Source organism: Schistocerca cancellata, chromosome 5 (genome assembly GCF_023864275.1).
Source record: "Schistocerca cancellata isolate TAMUIC-IGC-003103 chromosome 5, iqSchCanc2.1, whole genome shotgun sequence".
Classification (NCBI taxonomy): domain Eukaryota; kingdom Metazoa; phylum Arthropoda; class Insecta; order Orthoptera; family Acrididae; genus Schistocerca; species Schistocerca cancellata.
This window is the reverse complement of record NC_064630.1, coordinates 689,702,612-689,728,638: the sequence shown is the minus strand read 5'-3', so window position 1 is coordinate 689,728,638 and position 26,027 is coordinate 689,702,612. Positions and strand designations below refer to the sequence as shown.

Here is a 26,027-nt window from a genome sequence, read left to right as displayed (position 1 = left end):
CCTCTAAATTAGGGGTGTACAAAATTGCAGACTCGCGAAAAAACGCCCTAATTTGTTCACATCACTTACTTCACAAACATTCTCATTATTTAACAAATATGGTCAAAACGATGTTTTGTAAAAGTACTATGTTCTACAAGGGCCGCCCTTTGCTTTCGCAGGGAACAAAAGACGAGTAAAAGAACAACTAAAGGTTAGTGGTGGATATCGGTATCAGATTAATAGCGAGCCGTACCCTGTGCATCGCTGTTCAAACACACATGCAAATCTCTTACGCAAAATGTTACGTTAAAACACACGAAGGATAGAGGCGAAAGAAAAAGGTCTGACTGTACAGCGCAAAGAATGTTCGGAAAAAAAAGCGAATAAGTCGGCCTACCAAGTGTAACGAATGAGATGATACGAAGGAAACGGCGTTTTAAGTATTGGGTCGTCGCTACTTATCACATGCCTGTATTTCCTACTTTATATGCTGGTCTACGCCGCCATACTTATCTCGCCAGTAAGGACCACGATAAGCTTATAACCACTACGAAATTGGTTTTCATTTACGGTACTGTTTTTTTAATCAATTAGCTGCGTCTAGAACAGCGATCGTATGACGATTTGGCATCAGTTGTCTGTTTCTCAAGACGAAAAGTCCCAGATATCACTGTTCTGAAAATGTTTCGGATTTGTGTGTCTTGCGTCCATTTTCTCTACATCTTTTTCGGTGTTCACGAACCAGGATATTATCCTGTTTCGAATCTGTTGAAGGCCCGTTCCAGCCATCTGGAGTCATTCATTCTTCGTAAGTGACCATAAAGCCGTCTGCGTGTTCAGTCCACCTAGTAAAAACTATCAAGTGATTGCACTTCCACCTACCTGAAACTCGTATCTGTACTGCGGAGCTATTGGCCAAATGGGAGGCAATTTTGCTATGGAACCAATTCGTTTATGCTCCATATTGTTACTTATCTCTCCCAAAGCGTTATGCAGAAATCACAAAATCCAAAATCTGACGAGCAGATTAACATATATATTTTCGGATATATTGGAGTAACACAGAAGCACGGAAAAATGACATAGATGTCCATTTGCAATGGGTAAGAGGATGTGATGGAATTTTTTACAACGAAAGAGTCTACCACCTAGTAAAGAGGAGCATTAATGAAGGAAAGTTCCGTCTAAAACCAATCCTTCATACTGATTTCGAACAACGATCAGTAAAGCTGCTTACCATGATCGGAACCGCGAATGTCATGTGACTCAGCAATGTAAGGGCCGACATCTTAGGTACCATACAACTGGACATCTCTCCTCGACCGTGTTTCGACTATGTGACATCCACCATTCGTACGAGGCTGGGATCCGGATATTCCTCCTCCGTCACCACCACCACCCAAATATATGTCTAATAAAAATTCTAGTTTCTGAAAGTTATGATCAGGACCGAACTGACGTGAACGATCTGGATCATGTAATACTGTCACGTACGAAGTACAAGGAACCACGAGAAGTACTGCACAGGAAGCTTTGTGAAAGGAGTTTTCCCCTACCTACAAGCGTCACCTCCTTACCCTACAGATTCGATTTAAGTAAATAAATCTTGATAGCGGAATACATGAAAGGCGCTGATACATCGATTTAAACTTGGTATTGTAAGTCCGCGTGGCTCAAATAATCTTATGGAGACTGTTCCAATACACTATGGTGTTGAACCTTTATGTATATCTATTCAACTTACGAACTTATATTTGCCTACTCCACAAAATTAGTCCAGAAGTTTGTGGCAGAATTAAACGATATGACACATTTTACACCAAACAAAACCGTAAAGGACAGCGAGAGATCGGGATGTTGATAGGGGACGAGAGAGGGGTGTTGAGGGTTGCGGGTGCGGTGGGCGGGGGGGGGGGGGGGGGGGGGGGGGGGGAAGGCTTCAAGTCGCAGCTTATATTTTTGTGTCCAATTCAAGGGCATATTTTTGAAATTACTTAAAAGTCTTAAACTATATTTTGAATCATATAATTCACAGCGAAAAGGTTCTGAATTAATTTTAACGTTTCATAACTGGAGCAATTGTCCCAGGCACAGACATTGCAAACTCAACCATTTTAGAAATATTGCAACATGAAATACAAGCCTTCTGCAGCACCTCAAAAAGCTGCTGAAACTCTTGTCTTCAATAGTGTCTGATATTTTTTCAGAATCTGAATCACAAACAACACTGGATAAATACAGCTCCTATGTTCAATTGTTTTCACGTGGTCTGTAATGTCGTCCTTTGCTTTATGTACAACAGAGAGTTCTACAATTCGTAGTGTGCAATTAACACTTTCACTGTTACTGTCATTAGACAATTTAAAAAAATTGTATTCCTTTTGCAGGGTAACACAGACTTGCTTTTGGTCAACGTTGAGCAATGAGACAAAAAACGAGAAGAGGTAAAATGATCCAAAACGAAAAGAGGTAAAATGATCCAAAACGAAAAGAGGTAAAATGATCCAAAACGAAAAGAGGTAAAATGATCCAAAACGAAAAGAGGTAAAATGATCCAAAACGAAAAGAGGTAAAATGATCCAAAACGAAAAGAGGTAAAATGATCCAAAACGAAAAGAGGTAAAATGATCCAAAACGAAAAGAGGTAAAATGATCCAAAACGAAAAGAGGTAAAATGATCCAAAACGAAAAGAGGTAAAATGATCCAAAACGAAAAGAGGTAAAATGATCCAAAACGAAAAGAGGTAAAATGATCCAAAACGAAAAGAGGTAAAATGATCCAAAAGTGTCGACGAGTTACTTAGCACACGAAAACAACATAACCGCACTGTCCCTCTTGTGTTGTCAAATGACTAATAGAGAGTGAAAAATTGTGACGGAACCAGTAGCCACGCCTCCCCATCGTCGTCAGCGCTTGATCTACGATCGGCTAACGTCCCTAACATACGTCTAAAATTTTAAAAAATCTTGCCCAGTCTTAAAATTCTCAAACCTTTGGCATATTTTGCAAATCCAGGAGATTACACAGGGCAGCACTAAAAAACCAGAACTGTCCGGGATAATCCCGGACATATAGTAGCCAAAGTACTCGTATATCCCAATCAGCAAAGCCAGGTGCTCAAAATGTGAGTCACATCGGACGGTTACGTACTATTGTCTGGATGAGGCTCCAATCAGCTCGCGAGAATGTTTCCTGCCGAAAGGAGGCCACGTAAAGGAGGTGATGACGTGTCTTGACACACACCCTCTAAACTAAACACGGGAACCTCTTCCCCGGAATGACCTGATTACCAAGACGTTCACCGCCCTTTTCGGTGCCGATAAGAAAGGCTGCAAGTGTCTCATTAAATGGCAGTCGCTCGTTCGTCTGTGGAGGAAGAGACAAGAGATCTGTAGTTCCGTTTGTGAGACTCCAAGCAACGCGAGAAATGACGTTATGCTGTATGAACACCCTAACGTTCATTCTCTACGCTCTTGTATGGGCATCTCGTGGGGCAATTGTCATACCTACCGACGAAAACATTGCTGATGCAGCATGGAGAAGAATCAATTTACCTTCCGTAATGTCTGAGGAACTGCAAAGCATCGACGAAGATCTGACTGGGCACCTGCCGGCAGAGATGATCCCAGGTAGGGCTACAAATACTTTCTGTTCGTGTATTTTAATTTTCTCGTAAGTTTATTTTGAGGTTAGGTATTAGCGAATAAGTTATATACCGGACATTTGTGTTACATCTTTCACTTCGGTCAATAACGCGGCACCCTCGCCCACGGCAAAAATTTTTGCCCTCTGTCGTTCCGGCAGATTTATGAGGTTGGCAGGAGCATTATTCACATGACACAACCATTCTGGCTGGCGGATGTAGCGATGTATTCCCTTTGCAGAGACACAGGGTGCACTGTGTTCTCTTCGTTGGTCACGCTTTAACACGTGGGTCACGAACCAACGAATTCGTCGTCAATGAACTGAGAGTGCAAGTGTTTTCGTATGAAAAATGAGAGCAGAATTGAAAGTGTAAAGTGCTAATTATGCTGGCGGAGGAAAGACCAGTCGTGAGAGATGGAGCACCTGAATATTAAGGATGTCAGATCAACTTCATTGATAGTTTACTTAAATTACACATGGTGCATTAATACACCGGGCGATCTTATTTGGCTAAGTGAATTGATACTTCCAATTTTCGCAGAATCTTCACTTCGTATTGCTTCTGAATGAGTCGGGTATGTCTTAGTTCTGACTGTTAGGCCACATTTATAATCTTAATGACACGCACTAGACTCAAGTCATTAACCTAGCATTCGTGAAGTTGTCCTGTCACCCAAAAGTCTGACGAAAACCCACCATTTATCGTCCATTATTCCACGTGCATATTGTACTAACACTCTTGCTCTAAACACGTAACATAGTAAACGATTACTATAGGCCGTTTCACTTACGAAAATTTCTCTCTGGGAAAAGATATTCACAGTGTGTTTTCTCTCTGGTTCACACTTTAACCCATCAGTCTGTTCACAAACTAACGGGCCTCGTTGTCAATCAAATGCGTCTGGGCAACAGAGAGCGAGCTGCGTATTTCCAAATAAAAATGGCAGCAAAACTAAAAGTCACTTTTATGCAAGTATGAACAATCACGTAGGATAATACAACTGAATATTCAAGAGTATCAGATCGCCAGTTTTACTGCTTGTGTACTTTTAACTACGCGTAGCGCATTTTCACTCGGCAGATGAAAATAAAATGTCTTTTTGTCGTGAACGTGTGGCCTTCGAATAAATTCACGCCTTTTTTTGTCTTTTTGAGTTAAATCAATTTCTACCCTCTTCGAATCCATCAACGTTAAAGTTCAAAAAGGTTCCTCGTGCAAGTATTTTTAAATATCTCTGCTTGATAGTTATCTTATGTGTATCAAACTGTTTTGCTGTTGTCTACAGCCTTATTTCACGCACTTAACTACACTACTGTTTCAAGATAGCGCAGAATTCAATATATTACAGCCTATTTAGTGTTACTACATGATATAAGCTTTATAACGAATCGAAGAAGATTATGGCTTAAGGTCTCTTCGTCAAGAGAGGTCATTAAGAGACGGAGCACATGTTTGGGTAGGTGAAGGATGAGTAAGGAATTTGGCTATAGCCTTTTAAAGGGAACCATAACAGCATTACGGAAAACCAAAATCTGGATGGCTGAACGGGCATTTGAATCGTCGTCTTCCCAAATGCGAATCCATTGCCTAACCACAAAGACATCGCGCTGAGTGAATGTGGCCACAAAGATACGATTTTAGAGTTATTTTAATAATCCATTGATCGCTTTAATGGTTCTTGTTTAAAGATAATTCATCAGCGTTTCCCAGCATATTAAGTTGTAATAGCGACGCAAAAGGCTGAAAATAAGTAATAATCTCGGAATGCTTCCATCAGCGAAAAATTAACACAAGTAAAGGCCGATAAGGCACTAGACAGAAAAGATTTCACAACATGCAACAACCAGCAAGTAGATACAAAAAAAGGAACTACGTTCTTTAGATCCTGCAGCCTAGGTGGTGTCGTAATTAAAACAGCGTTTATATTAATAATTACAAAAAATATGCCAATAATTGTTTTCTAAGTAGTAGCAGTAGTAGTAGTAGTAGTAGCAGCAGCAGTAAGTAAGAGTAGTAACGAACTTATATACTTCTCGTTAATTAACAACAACTTGGCTCACACAGTGTTCTGCTCCAGCATCTGGGATCTAGGTTCAAGCAACGAGCGAGTATTACAGAAACTAAAATGAGAATCCCTGGAGGGAAGGCAACTTTTTTTTTTTCGCGAAACACTGAAATACAGACCGCATCGCGAAGGCAAGACAAAAAAACCTAGGGCTCCTACGGAAGTATATCGAACAGCAGTTCCTTCCTCGCACCTTCGTGAGTGGAAAAGGAGAGTGACTGGCAGTGGTACCAGGTACCCTCCACCATGACCGTATGGTGGCTTGTGGAGTACGCATGTGGATGTAATGCTCATTCTGCATGAAAGGTACTCAAATCCCCGTACGCCCACACAGAGTTAGGTTATTCATGGTTCTCTTAAATCAGTGAAAGAGAATGCCTTGATGGTTTCTGTGTAAAGCTGTCAGGTTTCACGCTGTGTTCTTGTCAAATCAGAGCTGCTGCCGGTTTCTAATGACCATAAACCAACTTTTCCTCCTTTATTTCCAGTTAATAGGCCACATACATTAGGGTCCAAATAATGATCGATTTTACATCTTCACTAACGTCGACAACAAATTTGCAGGAACTCGTGCCGTGCTAACCTATTACTAACATGAAAAGTATTATACGGCGCTGTTGATGCAGGTTCATTTGAAAATCGTGCAGAAGATGCGACGTGATAAATTACGATACCTTTAGCACCTCCACCTCTAGACCTCCCCCCCCCTCTACCTCTCTCTTTCTCTGCGTGGGCTAAATTTAGTCTCCAAGACGAAGCCAAACTATCAGCTGATTTGCTAAATTCGACCTGCTCCGACGCGAAGAGATTCTTCGCTGACGCAAGTCGAGTTTCGCCATGACGGTGCAGGTGTTCCTGCTAGCGAAGGACACACTTCTCATCAAGGCTCTCTCAAAATTCGACAAAGTTTTCACTCGTGTAATCCGAAGCGATTACAGATAACGAAGATGCGAAATTTTCTAGTTTTTTAATCGCTGACTAATCACAAAATTAATATGTTTAATAAAATATTCAACTATCATTATGGAATAATACGGAGAAATTCATGATCACCAATTAACTACTCTTTAGGTTCGTTTTCAGCTTGTCCCTTCGTTAATTCCGAGTCGTAGAAACACAAGCGCTTTTTCCCTCAGAGCCTGAGAATCAGACACTTATGTCATCTATGGAAGCAATGCTTTAAGAAGAGCACAATTTTAGGCGGTAAGGAGGAATGAGTTTGGAAGTTTCGGCGAAAGTAGGGCAAAAACTCACTTCAAGAATGTGGTTACACCATTCGACCTAGATGAGAGCGCGACGTGTTTCACGCTCATGCTGTGCACGCACACACACACACACACACACACACACACACACACACACATCCGATCACATAGTCGCTTACACAAGGACGTGACGTAACATAAGGGGCAATAACAAATGTCTTTATGAGTAACATACAAACAACCCTGAGACCAAATAAACATTCATACGAAACGCTGGAGCCGAGGTCTGTGTGGGTGTGAAACTTGGGCACTGAAGAAGACGGAAATGCCACAACTAGAAGCCTTTGAGCTATGATGTTGCAAGACTGTTGAGATGGATTGATCGAGTAAGAAACGCAGGCCAGCAACGAGTCAACGAGAAAAATTGCTAACAAATAATATAAAGAACTGAAGAGAGGGACTGGATGGGCACATATTAGGACAAGAGACGATTCTGAAAAAAAGGTATCTGAAGAAAGAATCACAGGGATAAGCCAAGCCTAGCATAGGTGTGAGTGCATATGGTAGATCGTGGAGGTAGAGCGATACTTTAGTTATGCTGGAATAAAATGAGATTGGAGAACAGCATCAAATTAGTTTTAGTGTTGATGACAAAAACAATTGGCGGCCAAACGTAACTGGCAGACACTTTAAGATAGACACTTTGAAAGTCTACTTACAAAGTTTCAATAACCAGCTATACACGGTCCGCCGTGCACAGAGGCGTTTAAGCAATCATTTATCCCGATCTCCATATGTCAATGGAACGGGAAGAAATTAATAACTGGTATAATGGGAAGTACCATCTGCCACGAGCTTCATAATGGTTTGCAGAGCACGAAAGTAGACGCAAATTATTGCTCATGAAACCGAACGTCAGCGTTACCATTTACCTCCTTTCCGCTATGGCTTCCAACTGGTTGCTTCAACCATGTGCGCAGTGCAAGTCACGCCGCAACGAAATTCAGGGGGCCAAAAAAGCTCTAAGCGGCCTTGGCAGCCAGCTGGTGACTCAGCGTGTAATAACTAGTCGGCGAAACGAGCTGACAATGAACAGCAGAAGCAAACCAGTAAAGTTTGCTACCTAGTATGAGAATCGTTCCCAATACAATCAGCCGCAGTGTTTTGAGATCGCAGTGTTTTGAGACAAACTGGCAGTAACAGTTCTCTTTCTAGTGAATTACGCAATACCGATCGACCGCCTGACGTCACTAACAAATGAATGTGCGCTGCGTTTACGTCGGAGGAAAGAAAACGGACGACGCCCTATCAAAATGTTTGATCAGCCACGGGCGTACGAAAACTGTGGATACTTCTGAAACCTCACAATCTTGGCCAAACATGAAATATCTATGGCGAAAGGGCGTTGCGTGTTTAGCTTCCGGCTCCACCGATACACGTCTGATTTCACTCGTTCAGTATTTCCGCTGGTGTGCCGTTATTTCAGTGTCCTTCGTGGAACCCAAACCAAATGTGCTTCTGTCCTTCTGAAGCGCTGATACGTATTAAATTACGGACAAGCAAAATATGACTTTATTAAACGACCGCACTCCTCGGCAAATAAAACTTTCGTTTCCTTTCGGATAACTTAGAGCGCCAGTCTCGCCGCTTTTCAAATACTTGAATCAGGTAACATGTCGCAAGTGTGCCATCATGTCTTTTTAAATCAACGTCGTATTTGTTTCTACCCTGACATACGGTTTTAATGCACAAGGAAGAAACAACAATTTAACGTCCCGTCGACCTTTAAGTCATCTGAGAAGCTGCTCAAGCTCAACAGCACAAGGGGGTAAAAGAGTCTTCGCTACAATGATTACATCTCAGCATTAACCTGGAGCGGAGAGAGAAAGAAAGAAAGAAAGAAAGAAAGAGAGAGAGGAGGGGGGGGGGGGGATCTTCAGGTGCGGCTCCTCATATATGAATCAGCAAATGTGAATTGCAAATCTGACGTTCTCCATGCTCTGACTCCCTTATGAGTTCAGACTGAGGCACAACATTACTTCTCACCACCGGTCATTCAGCGCTGCTCCGATGCAGTCCATTATCATTCATATAATAATTTTCAGATAACGTGCTATTAATAGCGTTCAGTGTGACTGCAATAGGTCGCAGGTCGTTCCCATTTTTAAGAAAGGTCTATATGATAGCGCCGTTACTATTATCGTAAGCTCGCAAATGGTACGAGAGCAGCATTTTCATACTATGGTTATGTATGAAGCAACGGTGTAATCAAATTGCGAATTTCGTTTCTTTCACAGTTCGTGGCGATTCTGTTACCTCTATTGCGTACCTGATTTGCCGTTGTGGTCCATATGTAAGTTTGCAGTGCTGCTAAGCTCGAAAAGTGAGATCCAAACGGTCTTTTCTATTCCCAATTTCAGGCACAAAACGAAAAATAACGGCAACACTCTTCTGATATAGTAAAAATGTTGACCGAGGAAAAAGTGGCGAATAGTGTCGACAGTTTGAAGAAGTAAGCCGTGATCGTTTGTAAGGGGAAAAGAGGAGAGAAGGTATCCTTATTCAGAGCTGAAAATATTGGAGAATAAATCAACTGAATTATCAACGAACTTACTTGAAAATGCTCAGAAATATCAACGATTGTTCTTCATGAAACGATTAGACAATTTAGATTATCGTTAGCGCTACGGGTGCACAGACCACAAATATTAAATGAAATACTTAAAAGCAAATAATTCTCACGAATTAGTAAAGGGAAGAATGTTTTGGTGGCAAAGCGAAGGGCGATGAGACACATTAGATCACCAAACGCCTGTGAATACGCGATAATCGATGGAAAGCCCGAACCCGTCCCCGCCCTCTCCCTTAAAATTAATGACGATGGACGAAATAAAAGGTTATAAAATGCAGACTGGCTATAACAAGACAAGCACTTCTGAAAACAAGGAATTTACAACTTACATCAACTCAAGAGCTACATTCTTTTCTAATGGTATTTTGGAGTAGCATTGTACGGAAGTGAAACGTGGACTTCAGCAGCACAGACATGAACACAATAAAAGTTTTTGAAATGTGGTGCTACAAAAGAATGCTGAAGATTATATGGGTAGGTCGAACAACAAATGAGGTGGTACTGAATCGAACTGGTAAAAACAGAAATTTAGGGCAGAACTTGACTAAACGAAGGGACTGATTGAAGGGACATATCACGAAACATCAAGAAATTGTCAATTTGATAATGAAAGAAGTGTGGAGAGTAAAAATTTGTAGAGGGAGGTCTAAGTTTGAGTACAGTAAGTAGCTTCAAATGGATGTACGTTGAGGTAGTTATGCAGAGATGAAGATGCCTGCACAGGATATGCTAACATGAGCAGCTTCGACAAACCAGGCTTTGGATTCAAGAATACAACAACAAGCCATCACTGGCTATGTCCATCGTAAGACGTTCTAGAAAATGCGTCGTACTGTTTATAACAAATGCTGCTACATCGGAACTATTTCAATACACTGTGTGGAAAGTTTTGATGATTCCATTCAACTGTCAAGGTCTCATAAGGATGTTAGTGTAATATATTTACAATCTTGGTCAAGTATCTTGGCATAAAAACTTCTGCAGATGAGGCTGAAGTGTGTGTTATGCTGTGATTAAAGATCAGGCAAATAACTCATGTCAACTCATTCGCATAGAATATTTTTAAGTGTAACTTCAGCAGAGGCTGAATGAGCACGTAAATCAACTCGCCAAGAAAACAAATGGCCAATGGAGCGTAACTACATGAAATACTAGCAAATTAATCAATTTTGGAGTATTCTTTCCCTGTCTTGTATCCTTACAAACGAATGTTCGGAGACGAGCTGCGCGCTTTGTTTAGTCAGAGCGACACTGCCATTGATTAGAATCTACTTTTGTATTTGCTGCAGTGGGTGTCACAACGAAGATGTCGTGTATCGCGAAAGACGACATAAATAAGAATTCGGGCTCTTACAGACGTACTGCTCCTCTCGCGTTTTTGTGTGAAGTAAAGACACAGAAGATTGTCAACACAATTTTTCAAACTTCGTCTGTTTTTCAAATTACCCGGCAGTGAACTGATTCGTTTGACGTGTTGCTCGGACTGTATTTGACGTACGTATCGACTAGCAGCTGATTTGACGAACAACTTTGACGGCTTACGCATGCGTTTGTCAAACAGTTAGCAGTTGCTTGCTGGACTATTATCTATAACTGAGATATCTGTAATTGGAGCAGATATCAAAGATTTAAAGTTTATATCCTGCACTGCACCTCGTACACTGCCCGCTAGTATCAAAATACTTCGCGACACGATACTGCGTGTTAGCTTCTTCAGTAGAGGGGTTAAGTCTGAGAAACTTCGTTAGTAGTTTGAGAAACCCGTGGATAGCAAACAACGAATCTGATAAACTAGTCTGATCGTTTATAGGGGCCTTAGGAGGGAGGATGACGGCAAATCAGTGCGCGATGTGTCTTTTGCAACACAACGTTCAGTATGCCTCTTTTATACTGGGGAGTGGTGGGGTGGGGGAGGCAGCGTGCATCCAGATGGACAGAACAGAAGCACTTCCCTTTACACTGACCCTTACGCGCCCTTTCACACGGGAGACGTGTATAGCTCTGCCTTCGGCTCATTGCAGTCGTCGTATAGGGTAGTCTACTACATAGTGAATCGCCGCTGCAGTGTGCCGCTTGCCGTTCGTTGATTGCCCCACTGATAATCGGCTTTAGTATGCGGTTTCAGCACACACTGTCAATAAAACAACTTGTTTTTTATCACTACTGATAAGTAATATATCGTATGATAAAGGTCTTTTGCACTTGTCTGACACAATGAAATCAGCGACTGTATTCGATGTAGTGAGTCTCATTGCGAAAGTGTAGAGGATACCAGTAATGGGGCGGGGAGGCTGTTCCAGACCAGCCGACTCAATCGAAGCTTGGCATAAAAGAAGTAGAATATATAAAAAAGGGGTTTATCGCTTTGTCTCCACAGTAGAACAAAATCACAGAAGAACAAAGTCATCCGATTCCTCCCCTTTCGCCCTCAGACATGGGAAACAGCACTTCAATTTTCCTCTCAAGCCACTCCAGAAATCCTACAACTCATCAGTTCATTGCCGTTGAAAAAAATTATTTTCCCATGTTGCTGATACAATACTTCGATAGCCAGAAAAGTTTTGTGAACTCAATCAATCGACATATTTGTATTCACAGAGTGGGCTACATAAAACCGGCCATGACCGCCGTTGCAGCGATGAAGCGCTGCGCTAGATCTGTCAAACTAAGACCGAGTAGCAGTTCTGCCTCGGAGATTGTAGCGTTTTCCAGGTTCTGCTGTAGATACTCCACTTTGTATTATTTGAGTATAACTGACGCTTCAATTTGTCCCAAAGATGATTATACAAGGAGGAGGGATCAGGGCGGCCACGAGATTGCATTACCTCTGCTGACAGTCCTCCCCTCACCGAAAACCTCTGCACTTAGGACAAAGTTTCCAAGGAGGCGTGTGCTATTGCTCCGTCTTGCTGAAAACATCAGTACTGTAATTCATCTTCTGTGAGTTAATCCACTTATGGAGTAAACAGTTGATGAACATATGGGTTAACCTCAACACTTTGGTGAAATAAACCTGTTACAATGAGAACATCAGAAATTTTCGCACCAAACACCAATCTTGAGATTATACAACGGTTCTTCAAAGTACTGGCGAGGATTTTCTGACGCATGATTGTGTGTTCATACACGCTGACAGGCTAATCCAGGCCTCATCAGAAGAAATGAAAACCTGAGGATCCGAAAGCCCTGACTTCACTCAGAAACCACCGGCAGAACACTACACGTGAAAGTTCATCTGGATGCATTAATACACGCACAACAAATTTATAACGATGCAGATGCAGGTCCTCTTTAATAAAGTTTCCACACGACGATTTCGCAATTCCCACTGATGTATACAAACGGCCCCCCCTCCCCTCCCCCGCCATGTACCATGGACCTTGCCGTTGGTGGGGAGGCTTGGGTGCCTCAGCGATACAGATGGCCGTACCGTAGGTGCAACCACAACGGAGGGGTATCTGTTGAGAGGCCAGACAAACGTGTGGTTCCTGAAGAGGGGCAGCAGTCTTTTTAGTAGTTGCAGGGGCAACAGTCTGGATGATTGACTGATCTGGCCCTGTAACAATGAACAAAAACGGCCTCGCTGTGCTGGTACTGCGAACGGCTGAAAGCAAGGGGAAACTACAGCCGTAATTTTTCCCGAGGGCATGCAGCTTTGTTGTATGGTTAAATGATGATGGCGTCCTCTTGAGTAAAATGTTCCGGAGGTAAAACAGTCCCCCATTCGTATCTCCGGGTGGGGACTACTCAAGAGGACGTCGTTATCAGGAGAAAGAAAACTGGCGTTCTACGCATCGGAGGGTGGAATGTCAGATCACTTAATCGAGCAGGTAGGTTAGAAAATTTAAAAAGGGAAATGGATAGGTTAAAGTTAGATATAGTGGGAATTAGTGAAGTTCGATGGCAGGAGGAACAAGACTTTTGGTCAGGTGAATACAGGGTTATAAACACAAAATCAAATAGGGGTAATGCAGGAGTAGGTTTAATAATGAATAGGAAAATAGGAATGCGGGTAAGCTACTACAAACAGCATAGTGGACGCATTATTGTGGCCAAGATAGTCACGAAGCCCACGCCTACTACTGTAGGACAAGTTTATATGCCAACTAACCCTGCAAATGATAAAGAAACTGATGAAATGTATGATGAGACAAAAGAAATTATTCAGGTAGTGAAGGGGGACGAAAATTTAATAGTCATGGGTGACTGGAATTCGAGAGTAGGAAAAGGGAGAGAAGGAAACATAGTAGGTGAATGTGGATTGGGGGTAAGAAATGAAAGAGGAAGCCGCCTGGTAGAATTTTGCACAGATCATAACTTAATCATAGCTAACACTTGGTTCAAGAATCATGAAAGAAGGTTGTATACATGGAAAAAGCCTGGAGATACTAGAAAGTATCAGATTATATAATGTTAAGACAGAGATTTAGGAACCAGGTTTTAAATTGTAAAACATTTCCAGGGGCAGATGTGGACTCTGACCACAATCTCTTGGTTACGAACTGTAGATTAAAACTGAAGAAACTACCAAAAGGTGCGAATTTAAGGAGATGGGACCTGCATAAACTGAAAGAACCAGAGGTTTTACAGAGTTTCAGGGAGAGCATAAGGGAACAATTGACAGGAATGGGGGAAAGAAGTACAGTAGAAGAAGAATGGGTAGCTTTGAGGGATGAAGTAGTGAAGGCAGCAGAGGATCAAGTAGGAAAAGAGACGAGGGCTAGTAGAACTCCTTGGGTAACAGAAGAAATATTTGAATGTAATTGATGAAAGGAGAAAATATAAAAATGCAGTAAATGAAGCAGGCAAAAAGGAATACAAACGTCTCAAAAATGAGATCGACAGGAAGTGCAAAATGGCTAAGCAGGGATGGCTAGAGGACAAATGTAAGGATGTAGAGGCTTATCTCACTAGTGGTAGATACTGCCTACAGGAAAATTAAAGAGACCTTTGGAGAAAAGAGAACCACTTGTATATCAAGAGCTCTGATGGAACCCCAGTTCTAAGCAAAGAAGGGAAAGCAGAAAGGTGGAAGGAGTATACAGTGGGTCTATACAAGGGCGATGTACTTGGGTACAATATTTTGGAAATGGAAGAGAATTTAGATGAAGATGAAATGGGAGATATGATACTGCGTGATGAGTTTGACAGAGCACTGTAATACCTAAGTCGAAACAATTAGACAACATTCCATTAGAACTACTGACGGCCTTGGGAGAGCCAGTCCTGACAAAACTCTACCATCTGGTGAGCAATATGTATGAGACAGGTGAAATACCCTCAGACTTCAAGAAGAATATAATAATTCCAATCCCAAAGAAAGCAGGTGTTGACAGATGTGAAAATCACCAAACTATCAGTTTAATAAGTCACAGCTGCAAAATACTAACACGAATTCTTTACCGACGAATGGAAAAACTGGTAGAAGCCAAAGTAGGGGAAGATCAGTTTTGATTCCGTAGAAATATTGGAACACGTGAGGCAATACCGACCTTACGACTTATCTTAGAAGAAAGATTAAGGAAAGGAAAACCTACGTTTCTAGCATTTGTAGACTTAGAGAAAGCTTTTGACAATGTTGACTGGAATACTCTCTTTCAAATTCTAAAGGTGGCAAGGGTAAAATACAGGGAGCGAAAGGCTATTTACAATTTGTACAGAAACCAGATGGCAGTTATAAGACTCGAGGGGCATGAAAGGGAAGCAGCGGTTGGGAAGGGAGTGCGACAGGGCTGTAGCCTATCCCCGATGTTATTCAATCTGTATATTGAGCAAGCGGTAAAGGAAACAAAAGAAAAATTAGGAGTAGGTATTAAAGTCCATGGAGAATAAATAAAAACGTGACGTTCGCCGATGACATTGTAATTCTGTCAGGGACAGCAAAGGACTTGGAAGGGCAGTTGAACGGAATGGACAGTGTCTTGAAAGGAGGGTATAAGACGAACGTCAACAAAAGCAAAACGAGGATAATGAAATGTAGTCGAATTAAGTCAAGTGATGCTGAGGGAATTAGATTAAGAAACGAGACACTTAAAGTAGTAAAGGAGTTTTGCTATTTGGGGAGCAAAATAACTGATGATGGTCGAAGTAGAGAGGATATAAAATGTAGACTCGCAATGGCAAGGAAAGCGTTTCTGAAGAAGAGAAATTTGTTAACATCGAGTATAGATTTAAGTGTCAGGAAGTCGTTTCTGAAAGTATTCGTATGGAGAGCAGCCATGTATGGAAGCGAAACATGGACGATAAATAGTTTGGGCAGGAAGAGAATAAATGCTTTCGAAATGTGGTGCTACAGAAGAATGCTGAAGATTAGATGGGTAGATCACATAACTAATGAGGAGGTATTGAATAGAATTGGGGAGAAGAGGAGTTTGTGGCACAACTTGACGAGAAGAAGGGACCGGTTGGTAGGACAAGTTCTGAGGCATCAAGGGATCACATATTTAGCATTGGAGGGCAGCGTGAAGGGTAAAAATCGTAGAGGGAGACCAAGAGATGAGTACACTAAGCAGATTCAGAAGGATGTAGGCTGTAGTAGGTACTGGGAGATGAAGAAACTTGCACAGGATAGGGTAGCATGGAGAGCTGCATCAAACCAGTCTCAGGACTGAAGACCACAACAACAACATATACAATCGACACTGAGAGTTCGTCGGACTTCGTTCCTGGCTTCCATTCATTCGAGCATTGTTTTCTGATGCTCGGCCTCTTTTCGGATAGTTACGGTTTTTTTGTTTTTCGCTACGAAGCCCGTTTTGCACCACTTTACCTGTAAGTTTTCCACTGCCGGAAGTTTTGCCAAAACACAGTTTTAAAAAATTGGGGAAACAGTTACGCACATGTTTTCCACGGATTGTGCTTCACGTAACATTCATGAACGGACTTACGATTTTTAGAGTGAGATCATTTCGTGTTGCATTCAATTGGTAATTAACGACACCTGTCCTCCCCCCCCCCTCTGCACACCCCCCCCCCCCGCCGCCCCCCCCCCCCCCCCCGACTCAAACGCGACAACACAGCGAAGTGCTGTGATAGAACGCATGCGAGATGCGCATGCGCAAACATATGACAGCAACTGATAGGTGCAACGAAATCACTGTTTCCAGCATTTTCTGTGATCGACAGTTAACCTAATCATTAAGAAGGACCACTTCTGCATCAGCCTCATTTTCCTGGCCTTTATTATTTTGCCGCCGACCCCTCTCCCGTATAATGACATAATTCAAACATGTTTACCCCTCTCCCGTATAATGACATAATTCAAACATGTTCCATGTTTTTGCGACAAACAAATTTATTTGTACTCACTCCAGAATCACAGTCTCTCTTCCTCTCTCCCTCATATACAGGGTGAGTCACCTAACGTTACCGCTGGATATATTTCGTAAACCACATCAAATACTGACGAATCGATTCCACTGACCGAACGTGAGGAGAGGGGCTAGTGTAATTGGTTAATACAAACCATAAAAAAATGCACGGAAGTATGTTTTTTAACACAAACCTACGTTTTTTAAATAGAATCCCGGTAGTTTTGTTAGCACATCCGAACATATAAACAAATACGTAATCAGTGCCGTTTGTTGCATTGTAAAATGTTAATTACATCCGGAGATATTGTAAGCTAAAGTTGACGCTTGAGTACCACTCCTCCGCTGTTCGATCGTGTGTATCGGAGAGCACCGAATTACTAGGGATTCCAAAGGGAACGGTGCTGGACCTTAGGTACAGAAGAGACTGGAACAGCACATTACGTCCACATGCTAACACCTTTTTATTGGTCTTTTTCACTGACGCATATGTACATTACCGTGAGGGGTGAGGTACACGTTCGACGGGCGTTTCATAGGACGTGGAGGACGCATAAATTGGCCAGCCCGTTCTCCTGACCTTACACCTCTGCACTTCTTTCTGTGGGGTACGTTAAAGGAGAATGTGTACCGTGATGTGCCTACAACCCCAGAGGATATGAAACAACGTATTGTGGCAGCCTGCGGCGACATTACACCAGATGTACACCGGCGTGTACGACATTCATTACGCCAGAGATTGCAATTGTGTGCAGCAAATGATGGCCACCACATTGAACATCTATTGGCCTGACATGTCGGGACACACTCTATTCCACTCCGTAATTACAAACGGAAACCAAGTGTGTACGTGCACCTCACCCCTCATGGTAATGTACATGTGCGTCAGTGAAAAAGACCAATAAAAAGGTGTTAGCATGTGGACGTAATGTGCAGTGTAGGAGCAGTTTCAGTTCCCGAGAAGCATACATTTATGATTTCCCAGATCTTTAGGTTCTCTAACTGACTTGTTAACAAAAGGAAGGAACGAAGATTAAGGTTTAAAGTTCCATCGACGACGAGGCCGTCAGAGCTCGAATTGGGGAAGGGAATCGGCAGTGACCTTTCAGAGGAACCATCCAGGCATTCGCCTTCAGCGAATTTTTGGAAATCAGGGAAAACCTAAACGTGAATTGACAGAAAGGGATTTGAACCGCCGTACGCCCGAATATATGTCCAAAGTCTTCCCACTCCGCCACTTGACTCGTTCACAGTAAATACAACCCATCTCTTGCTGCATTGACCAGTAACTGTGGCAGGTTCTCTTTTCTTATGGAGCATCTAAATGACAAATTTTGTAGACCTAAAGACATGTCTATCACTCCCTAATACAGCAATCTGTTTGTTCTTCCTGGATTTTCGTGTCTTGTGTTACGTATTTACCTAACATATATTTAACTCCTATGTCGTAAAGTACCCAATGATTCAGCAAGTAATCTTAAAACAATTTAAATACAAGTTCTTAACGGAGGACCCGTGTTCTCCTTCGTACTCTGTATAATGTGAGGCTCAGACAGACAGAGAGAGAGATATTTTCACTTCTGCTGACAGTTTTCTTCGGAAGTGCCGCGACTGCATGCAAATCCTTTTGGATTTGCATGGGTTACATGGAAATTTCGAAGCTTGCGACAAAACTAAAAAATGGTTCAAATGGCTCTGAGCACTATGGGACTTAACTTCTGAGGTCATCAGTCCCCTAGAACTTAGAACTACTTAAACCTAACTAACCTAAGAACAACACACACATCCATGCCCGAGGCAGGATCCGAACCTGCGACCGTAGCGGTCGCGCGGTTCCAGACAGAAGCGCCAAGAACCGCTCTGTCATACCGGCCGGCGACTAAACTAACAGCCGATATAAACAAACTCATGAAACATTTTTCTCGCTTATATACTTACATGTCACTTAAAATAATTGAACTATGATGACAGCGAATGGAAAGAGGCCGCTCACAAACTATAGCGAGATAGGAAAGGTTCTCCACTATCAATTATTTAAAGAGGTAGATTGCTCGACAACATGCAAGGCTGCGTCGCTGGAGCTAGAAAGTGAGCAATCTACGAGTTTGACAGTATTGACGCAAGGAATTAATACGGTAGAAAAAAAGTTAAGCACTTCCAAGCAGAGCTTTTCTGTTATATGGGGTGGCTTGAAATGACAGTTAGCTCAGGTTACATTATATAACCTCATACTTGGAAAAAAAGGCCACTCACTCAAAGTGCAAACTATAATCATAGAATTTCTTATTTATACTGGATAGTTGTCGGTCTCTGTTGACACGCTTTAAGGATATCCTCGTTTGCCGATCTCTCCGTGGTACAGCACCATATCGAAAGCTATTTTAATAACTGTTTACTTCCGATATCAGACCTTCAACAAAATAAGTACCAACCAAACGCAACGTCTCACAAATTCAAACTCCAAAGAAACGTATAAGCCTTATCGAAATTTTAAGAATGCCTGCTTGTTCAATGAGTTATTTTATTTCTTGTCAGACTTCCAGTCAAGTGCACGGATATTTAAATTTGCCACCTTTTTCTACGGGCACACTCACGTCCTAGTGTTTGTACGCAAAAAACTGGAATAAGGTAGAACTGCCCATGTTTCGGCGGTTTTTAGAAGTACAGGTCCCATTACAAAAAGGTGAAATGATCTTACAAAGCTAATGAAACTGTGGAAAATGGAAGTCATGCCAGCTGAAAAATTCATAACCAATTATACCGCATCTTATCATATAATTTACTTATCACTGCTCTAACTGCGAGTCTGTTTACGCATTTTCAACCCATCAAGATAGTATCCAAACGATTGACACAAATCTCGTTGGATTCATCGCCATTCTTGTTCTCTGGCGCACTTTTCTGAAAAATGTGGAGCTTGAGTACCGGTTCAGCTTTACAGTTGCTGATACGTCAGACACTGTTTAATCTGAATTTAGCAATACAACAAGAAACGTTTGCTGTTGCACGTTGTAATTCACATGTTCCAATACCAAATTTCTGCTCCGTGACATAATGCCATAATGAATCTAGAGTTGTGTAGTGACTGACCCACCTTTGGTGACTGGACTTAATTGTTTTCTTTGCAGTAGCGTTCGTCAGAGGCGTTCAGTTATAAATCTTGGTACTTTAGTCGCATGCCAAATTTCAAAAATGTCTGCCGCTAAAGGAGTACAAATGTGGAATCCTCGCGATTTTGCGTGTCATCTCTGAGCATAAGACCATGCTAATGTTCTCTGTATCGTTCCAGTTTAAGTATATCTACAGTCGAAGCGAAGATCACAACTAGACAAAGTTTCAAATGGTCGATCAGTTACTTCACAAACTCCGAACAGGCTCTCATGCTGAACTTGTTCATTGTGGACAATGGCGCAGTCACAGGCGGAGGTATTCTTTGCATTCTGGAACTTGCTTTCTTTAGCAGCAGACGAAATACAATTCATACAATTCTGGTCGGGCCACTCCAACCCAGGTAAGACCACTTGTGGAATTATTTCAATGATTATGTGTATTAGCGTGCATGCATGTAAGTAGCCAATGTCTTCTATACTATCTACGCTTATACTGTTATTCGGATAGTAATAAAAGCGGTCTTCACTGTATCACCGTATGTGCCAACGGAGAGTGGCATTTCATCGCAGATAATTAGACTAAAAATCACAGTGAATGTTCAAATAAAGTCATGAGCACACTCGCGTTATAGAGCTGAAGCAGAAGACTTGAGTTGCAGCTATCGGTGACCCTTTACTTAATATTTGCCCGACCCTACCGGGCGGCTCTATCAACACGCGTGTGCCCCTTCACAGTTGTGCAAAAGTATCGGTGCGAAGTTCAAGTTCACTCTGCTGAAACAGTACCGATTTAATACTGATGTTCCTATAGAACGGATGCTCTTGTATAAACACAGCTTTAATGTGAATTTCATAGTTTCTGAATACAGACATTCTGTAAGGACAAGAGCAACGTTCATTAATTAATACAGTTAACATTGCTGATGACGTGCTGTATGAGAAAAGCACAAAAGACTATCCAAGCAAGTGGCTTAGCCAAAAGTTTCCTCGGACGCTCGTCATTTTCTATCCGCAAACCTCTGGCGGATAAAGTTTCACAGCTTGCGTGATCCAAACTGGTTAACGAAAGTTTGCGGAAGGGTGATACGTCACACGAACAAACCCTTACTGGCTCAGTGGTCGTTAATCCCCTCTTTGTGATACCATTTTGTTGTAAAAAGCTTTCTTTACCAATACGACACATTACTGCGACAGAAGCAGCAAACGAGGGCTATAGTCACTTGTTCTGGCGTTGCTTCGGGTAGCTTTAATATAACGCGAGTTCACAGCGGGGTTTACCTGGTCAGATAAATCAACAGCATTCTTCGTTTTTTTTTCCGAATAACTGTCATGAAGCTACTGTTAACGAGTTACGCCTGCAGCCTAAACCGGGAAAGCGGGTAGGGGGGCAGGGGGTGTTCAACCGATAATCTTGAATTTCCAGCGCACAGCTCCTTGACAGAACTACTTGCTTAGAGACAGATGCCGGTACTACAATACGTAACTATATCTTTAAGCTTTCAGACCCATTAACTGAACGTGAGTTTTTATTTTGCTAATATCGATTCCTTCTTCAATGCTTAAATGCATTGATGTCAATAGCGCATCATCAAACTTCGGCTACAAATGGTTACAATATTAACAGTATCTTACTGCTCATTCATATGAAGAATAAAATGCTTATTACAATCACTGTAAGGACAACAGGCATAATCTGCGCCTTCGACTCATCAGAGAACAATCTATTTCGCTCTGCTATTTGAAAATTATCAACCGCAATTTAATAAACTGTTTCAGTATGGCATGTGTGTCTCAATAGACTCACGCTCTAACGACTTTTGAATTTTATAAAGTCTTTCGAAATTTAAAGTATGAACATTTATTAAAATAGAGCTATTTAGAATTATTAACAGCTAAGGCCATTAACAAATTTTATGCGTGAATCAGAAGCATACACAGCTGACAAAAAACCACCTTTGTGCACGCAAAATACGGAAAGCAATTGTGAAATTCAAACAGCTTTTGGTGTGTTGTACAGTAGCTGGAAACTCATCGTTCCGTTGGCAGTTTCATCGAAAAACATGAAAATACAATATATATCAAACCACATTAAAATTCCAAATCTGGCACTCTCAGTATGGCAATGTACAACAGTAATCAGCAACATTTCAGGCTTTCTGATAGGAAATAATCTAAGAACTTTTTCGTGAAACGCAGGTGTCACCTGCATTTGCGCCAGCGATTAAATGCAAATTCTCGCAGGAACATGTTAATAGCATGCCACCGCTGAACATCGCATTATTACAGTCAGAAGAAAGACTCTAGGGGAAAGAATGTTCCGCTCCGTCAAGTAAATCCTTTTGATATAATATTTGACATTACGTAACTAGACGAGACGGGTTAGTCGAACTGTATATAGTCCCTCAGGTAATACGGAAAAGTCACTGCTTCCGCAGGTCTGCTGTTACGCAGACGGTAAAACAGGGTTCTTGTCCATACGGAAGATATGTATCGCGTTAGCTTCTTCAGCGGCTGAGCCAATAAAGCATCGTGGCGCAACATCCAGTGCAGTCATCCGCGTCTTAGTTCACAACCGAAATTAGAGCGCTACTGCTGGAAAAGAAGCCTCGAATCTCTCTGCACCCTCGAAAACACAGTTCTTGAATATTTGACAGTTTCACTAACAGTGTAAAACTGGAGTACATGCAACCCTACGGCTGATACTAAAATAGAACACGTAGATACAACAACCCTGACCCCTTCCACAAGCACTATTTCGTCAGACGGAGCACGGGGTACAGGTGTACAAACAAAACTAGTGGCAATATGACAATAACAATCCAATGGTGGGGTAGGAAAAGTAGTGTTAGTTTAACGACTACTGGCACTATTTAGGCACGCTATGGAAAAGACTCTTAACCAATGTGTTATCACTCGAAACTTGCGGTTACTGACTAGGGAATCCTTATTACAGAAGTCACACAGCAGAGGCAGAAAGCATCATTCCACCAATCTCGCCTCTGATCATCTGGGGAAACCCACACTATCAAGCGCGGTCTGATATTCTTTTGTAAATAAATCGACGTAGTTTGGAAGCCAATACTTCGTTCTATGCGTAATTCATACAGCTCCCGCTTTTTGGGTCCCTAAATATTCGCCTGCAACAAGAGATCCAAATCTGTGTGTGACAACAAATATGGAACAACTACACAACAGACTCTGTTTAAGGCAAGCTACTTGCCGAAACGGTCAATTTCAAACGCGCTGTTTTTCGTCGTCGTCCTCCATGCTCTCCGTATAGATAATAAATTTACAAAATGCGTTAAACAACGATTATGTTGTCTATCACGACATAAATGAATAAGACATCGAAGTACTTACTCAGTTAACTGGAATAATGACGTAAATTCAGCGACGTAACCACCAAGTCGTGTTAACACACGCGCACTTAGAAACACACACGTCACGAAAAACTGGCTTAACTACACGGAGTCGTGAGTACCAAACATCGGGCTGTAGCCGCGTACACACGACGAGCATAGCGCGGCTCAATACCCACAGCTCGGCCTTCCAAGCCAAGCGCTGCCAACTGCTACGCGCTTCCCCCGACAACCCAGCCAAATGAACCGAGGCCCATCTTCAAGACGGGCGAGAAACAAAATCCTTCCGCTTCGTACACACCGCACAAGCAAAACCACTTCTACACATCCAGCACTGTTCGAAATACATGTTTCACATGTGTACTACTATTTACAATCTGAAAACAGACGCAAGCGGAACTACAAACAGGCTTGCCACAATTATATTTCCCCCATCCTGCTGCTGTTGATGTGAATAAGTAAAAGGTCCGGTGACAAGTAATGCGTATGTCGGTATTTAGTTTGTATCAGTAATGTTAAAATAACTACCATTAAAAAATGATGCATTTTCAAGGCACACACCAATATCTTTCGAACCTTTATACTTATAGTGTTGGCTACACCGTAACACGAATCATTTGTGAAACTTCTCACGTTACAAATTCATGCCATCGAGCTTAGTGGCATGGCACTCCAGAACCGCCAAACAGATGTAATGCTGCTAGATTTCTTCTTCAAATGTCTTACTTTCGCCCTTTGTATGCTTAATATTCCAAGACTAGTCCTGAGATATGTCCGAGAATATCTGGTGGTAGTCCATGTAAATAATATTTCTCTGACAAAACTTTTTCAGTTGTTAGTTGCAAATATATTTTTTATACGCCTTAACAGTTTTGACAAATTAATTTGTCGTATTCTGAAGCCTACAAAATTAACTCTTTAGATCTTGACTATACATCTATGTGAAGTATAAAAAGTATATTACGGAAACTTACTTAGTATTGGTTTAGCAGATGTCAATATCTTCTTCATAGAAGCATAATGCCATAATATGTCCAGAAATGTACATATTGTATGAGATTATTGTAAACACAGACTGACTATTTACAGTAACTGAATTACATCTATGAATATGTCAAGCTTTTGTGCTAGCAGCAGGGAGTATATAAAAGCATATAAAAGTATAACCAAGGTATATAAAGAAGTTATGCATAACACATTTGAAACAACATGGCACGGTGTATTACGTAAAAGGAATGGGGCCATGTCCTATCAAATATATTATATATAACCTCTTTATATGCCTTGGTTTTTTTATATGCGTTTATATATTTCCTTGCTGCTAGAACAACAGCTTAACGTATACATAGATGTGATTCAATTACTGTAAATTGTCAATCTATGTTTTACAATAATCACATACAATACGTACATTTCTGAACATGTCATGGGATTATGCTTCCATGAAGAAGATATTGACATCTGTTAAACTAATACCAAGTGAATTTGTGAATTTATGTGGTATACTTCTTACACACACACACACACACACACACATTTAAATTTATAATATCCCTAATTCTGTACGCTTCTGAAGACGACTATTTAATTTGTCGAAAACGGTAAAGCGAATTAAAAATATATCTGCAACTGATGACTGAATTTTATTCTGAGAAATATATTAAACAATTCCTGAAAATTATAGCCATGAATAAAATAATACTGTATCTTCCACAACAAAGAAACGTGTGGGTTTGTACGAAGTCAAATGTGGGCGCTCAGACAGGAAAATGTTACTCAAGTGCGGCTGAAATCAGATTTCGTAGTCTAGCGAGCGAGCCACGCTTTTTTCCTTATTTGTCCGTCAGTGGCTGCTATCTGCTTTAGCGAACAAACTGTAACTAATAGTCACACAGCACCATAATTTACGAGAAGTGAGGTTTCAGCTTAATAAAGCAATGACCATTACAGTTCAAGGCCAGATTAGTATGTAGTGTACACGTCGGCCACCAAACTGTAACTCATTGTTTCCACGTGGAAAAGCATAACCATCAAGAACAGCAAGGCGATCTCATGAAATTTGAATCTGAGCAAGTTGTGAAAATTCTCGACGTGTGTGAGCAGTATGACTGCGTCTGATTACACGGAATTATAATTCGAACAACATAATTCTGACTGTGATATAACCAAACAAAGGACTATGTTGTTGGAAAACATCTTCCTCGGCTAGGGTCAATGCCTCGCAATAGATATTAGGAAATGTCTATAGACCAGACTTATCGGAAAAGAACGGTCAATAAGAAGCGTTGTGAGTGTTCTGCATAATTCTCACCCAAAGACGACCATGTTTAACATGACTGACGCTTTATGGAAAAATGTATTCTCTTCAAAGTTTTATAACCGATGGTACTACGTCTTTCACTGATATGCTCTCGTTAGTAAAATGATACCCTATAACATGAAGACAACTTAAAATTCCTCTAGACTCAGCCTGAGGCGACCCATCTGCTTGTGATTGGCTTCTCATCTGCAAACTACAGGAGCGTACATTTTCACCACGGGCTTACAACCAACCATGATTACACAAAAAAATGTTCAGCATGACTACACGCTGAACCTAATTAAGTAACCAGCCCTGTGGTACCACCAACTTTTTCGTTAATGTCGATCTGCAGCACATTCAGAAATAAACACCGTGAAAATGTAGCTTCAGAATCAATAAGCACTGAGGACTAACT

At 41.5% G+C, this 26,027-nt stretch overlaps 2 protein-coding genes and 1 non-coding gene across 3 annotated transcripts in view; 1 reads left to right on the top strand and 2 right to left on the bottom strand.

Moving 5' to 3' along the window:
* LOC126187708 (phospholipase DDHD2) overlaps positions 1–26,027 on the bottom strand; it is a 208,278-nt gene that overhangs the window by 121,459 nt on the left and 60,792 nt on the right. The window lies entirely within an intron of this gene.
* LOC126189828 (U6 spliceosomal RNA) lies at positions 20,053–20,158 on the bottom strand. Its single transcript, XR_007538237.1, has one exon. It is a non-coding gene; the product is annotated as a U6 spliceosomal RNA (small nuclear RNA).
* The window catches only part of LOC126187709 (uncharacterized), a 45,712-nt gene continuing 39,899 nt past the window's right edge, over positions 20,215–26,027 (top strand). The window contains exon 1 of the mRNA XM_049928953.1: positions 20,215–20,352. Coding sequence (XP_049784910.1) covers positions 20,247–20,352 — 106 coding nt within the window. The 5' untranslated portion in view covers positions 20,215–20,246. The remainder of the gene's footprint in view (positions 20,353–26,027) is intronic.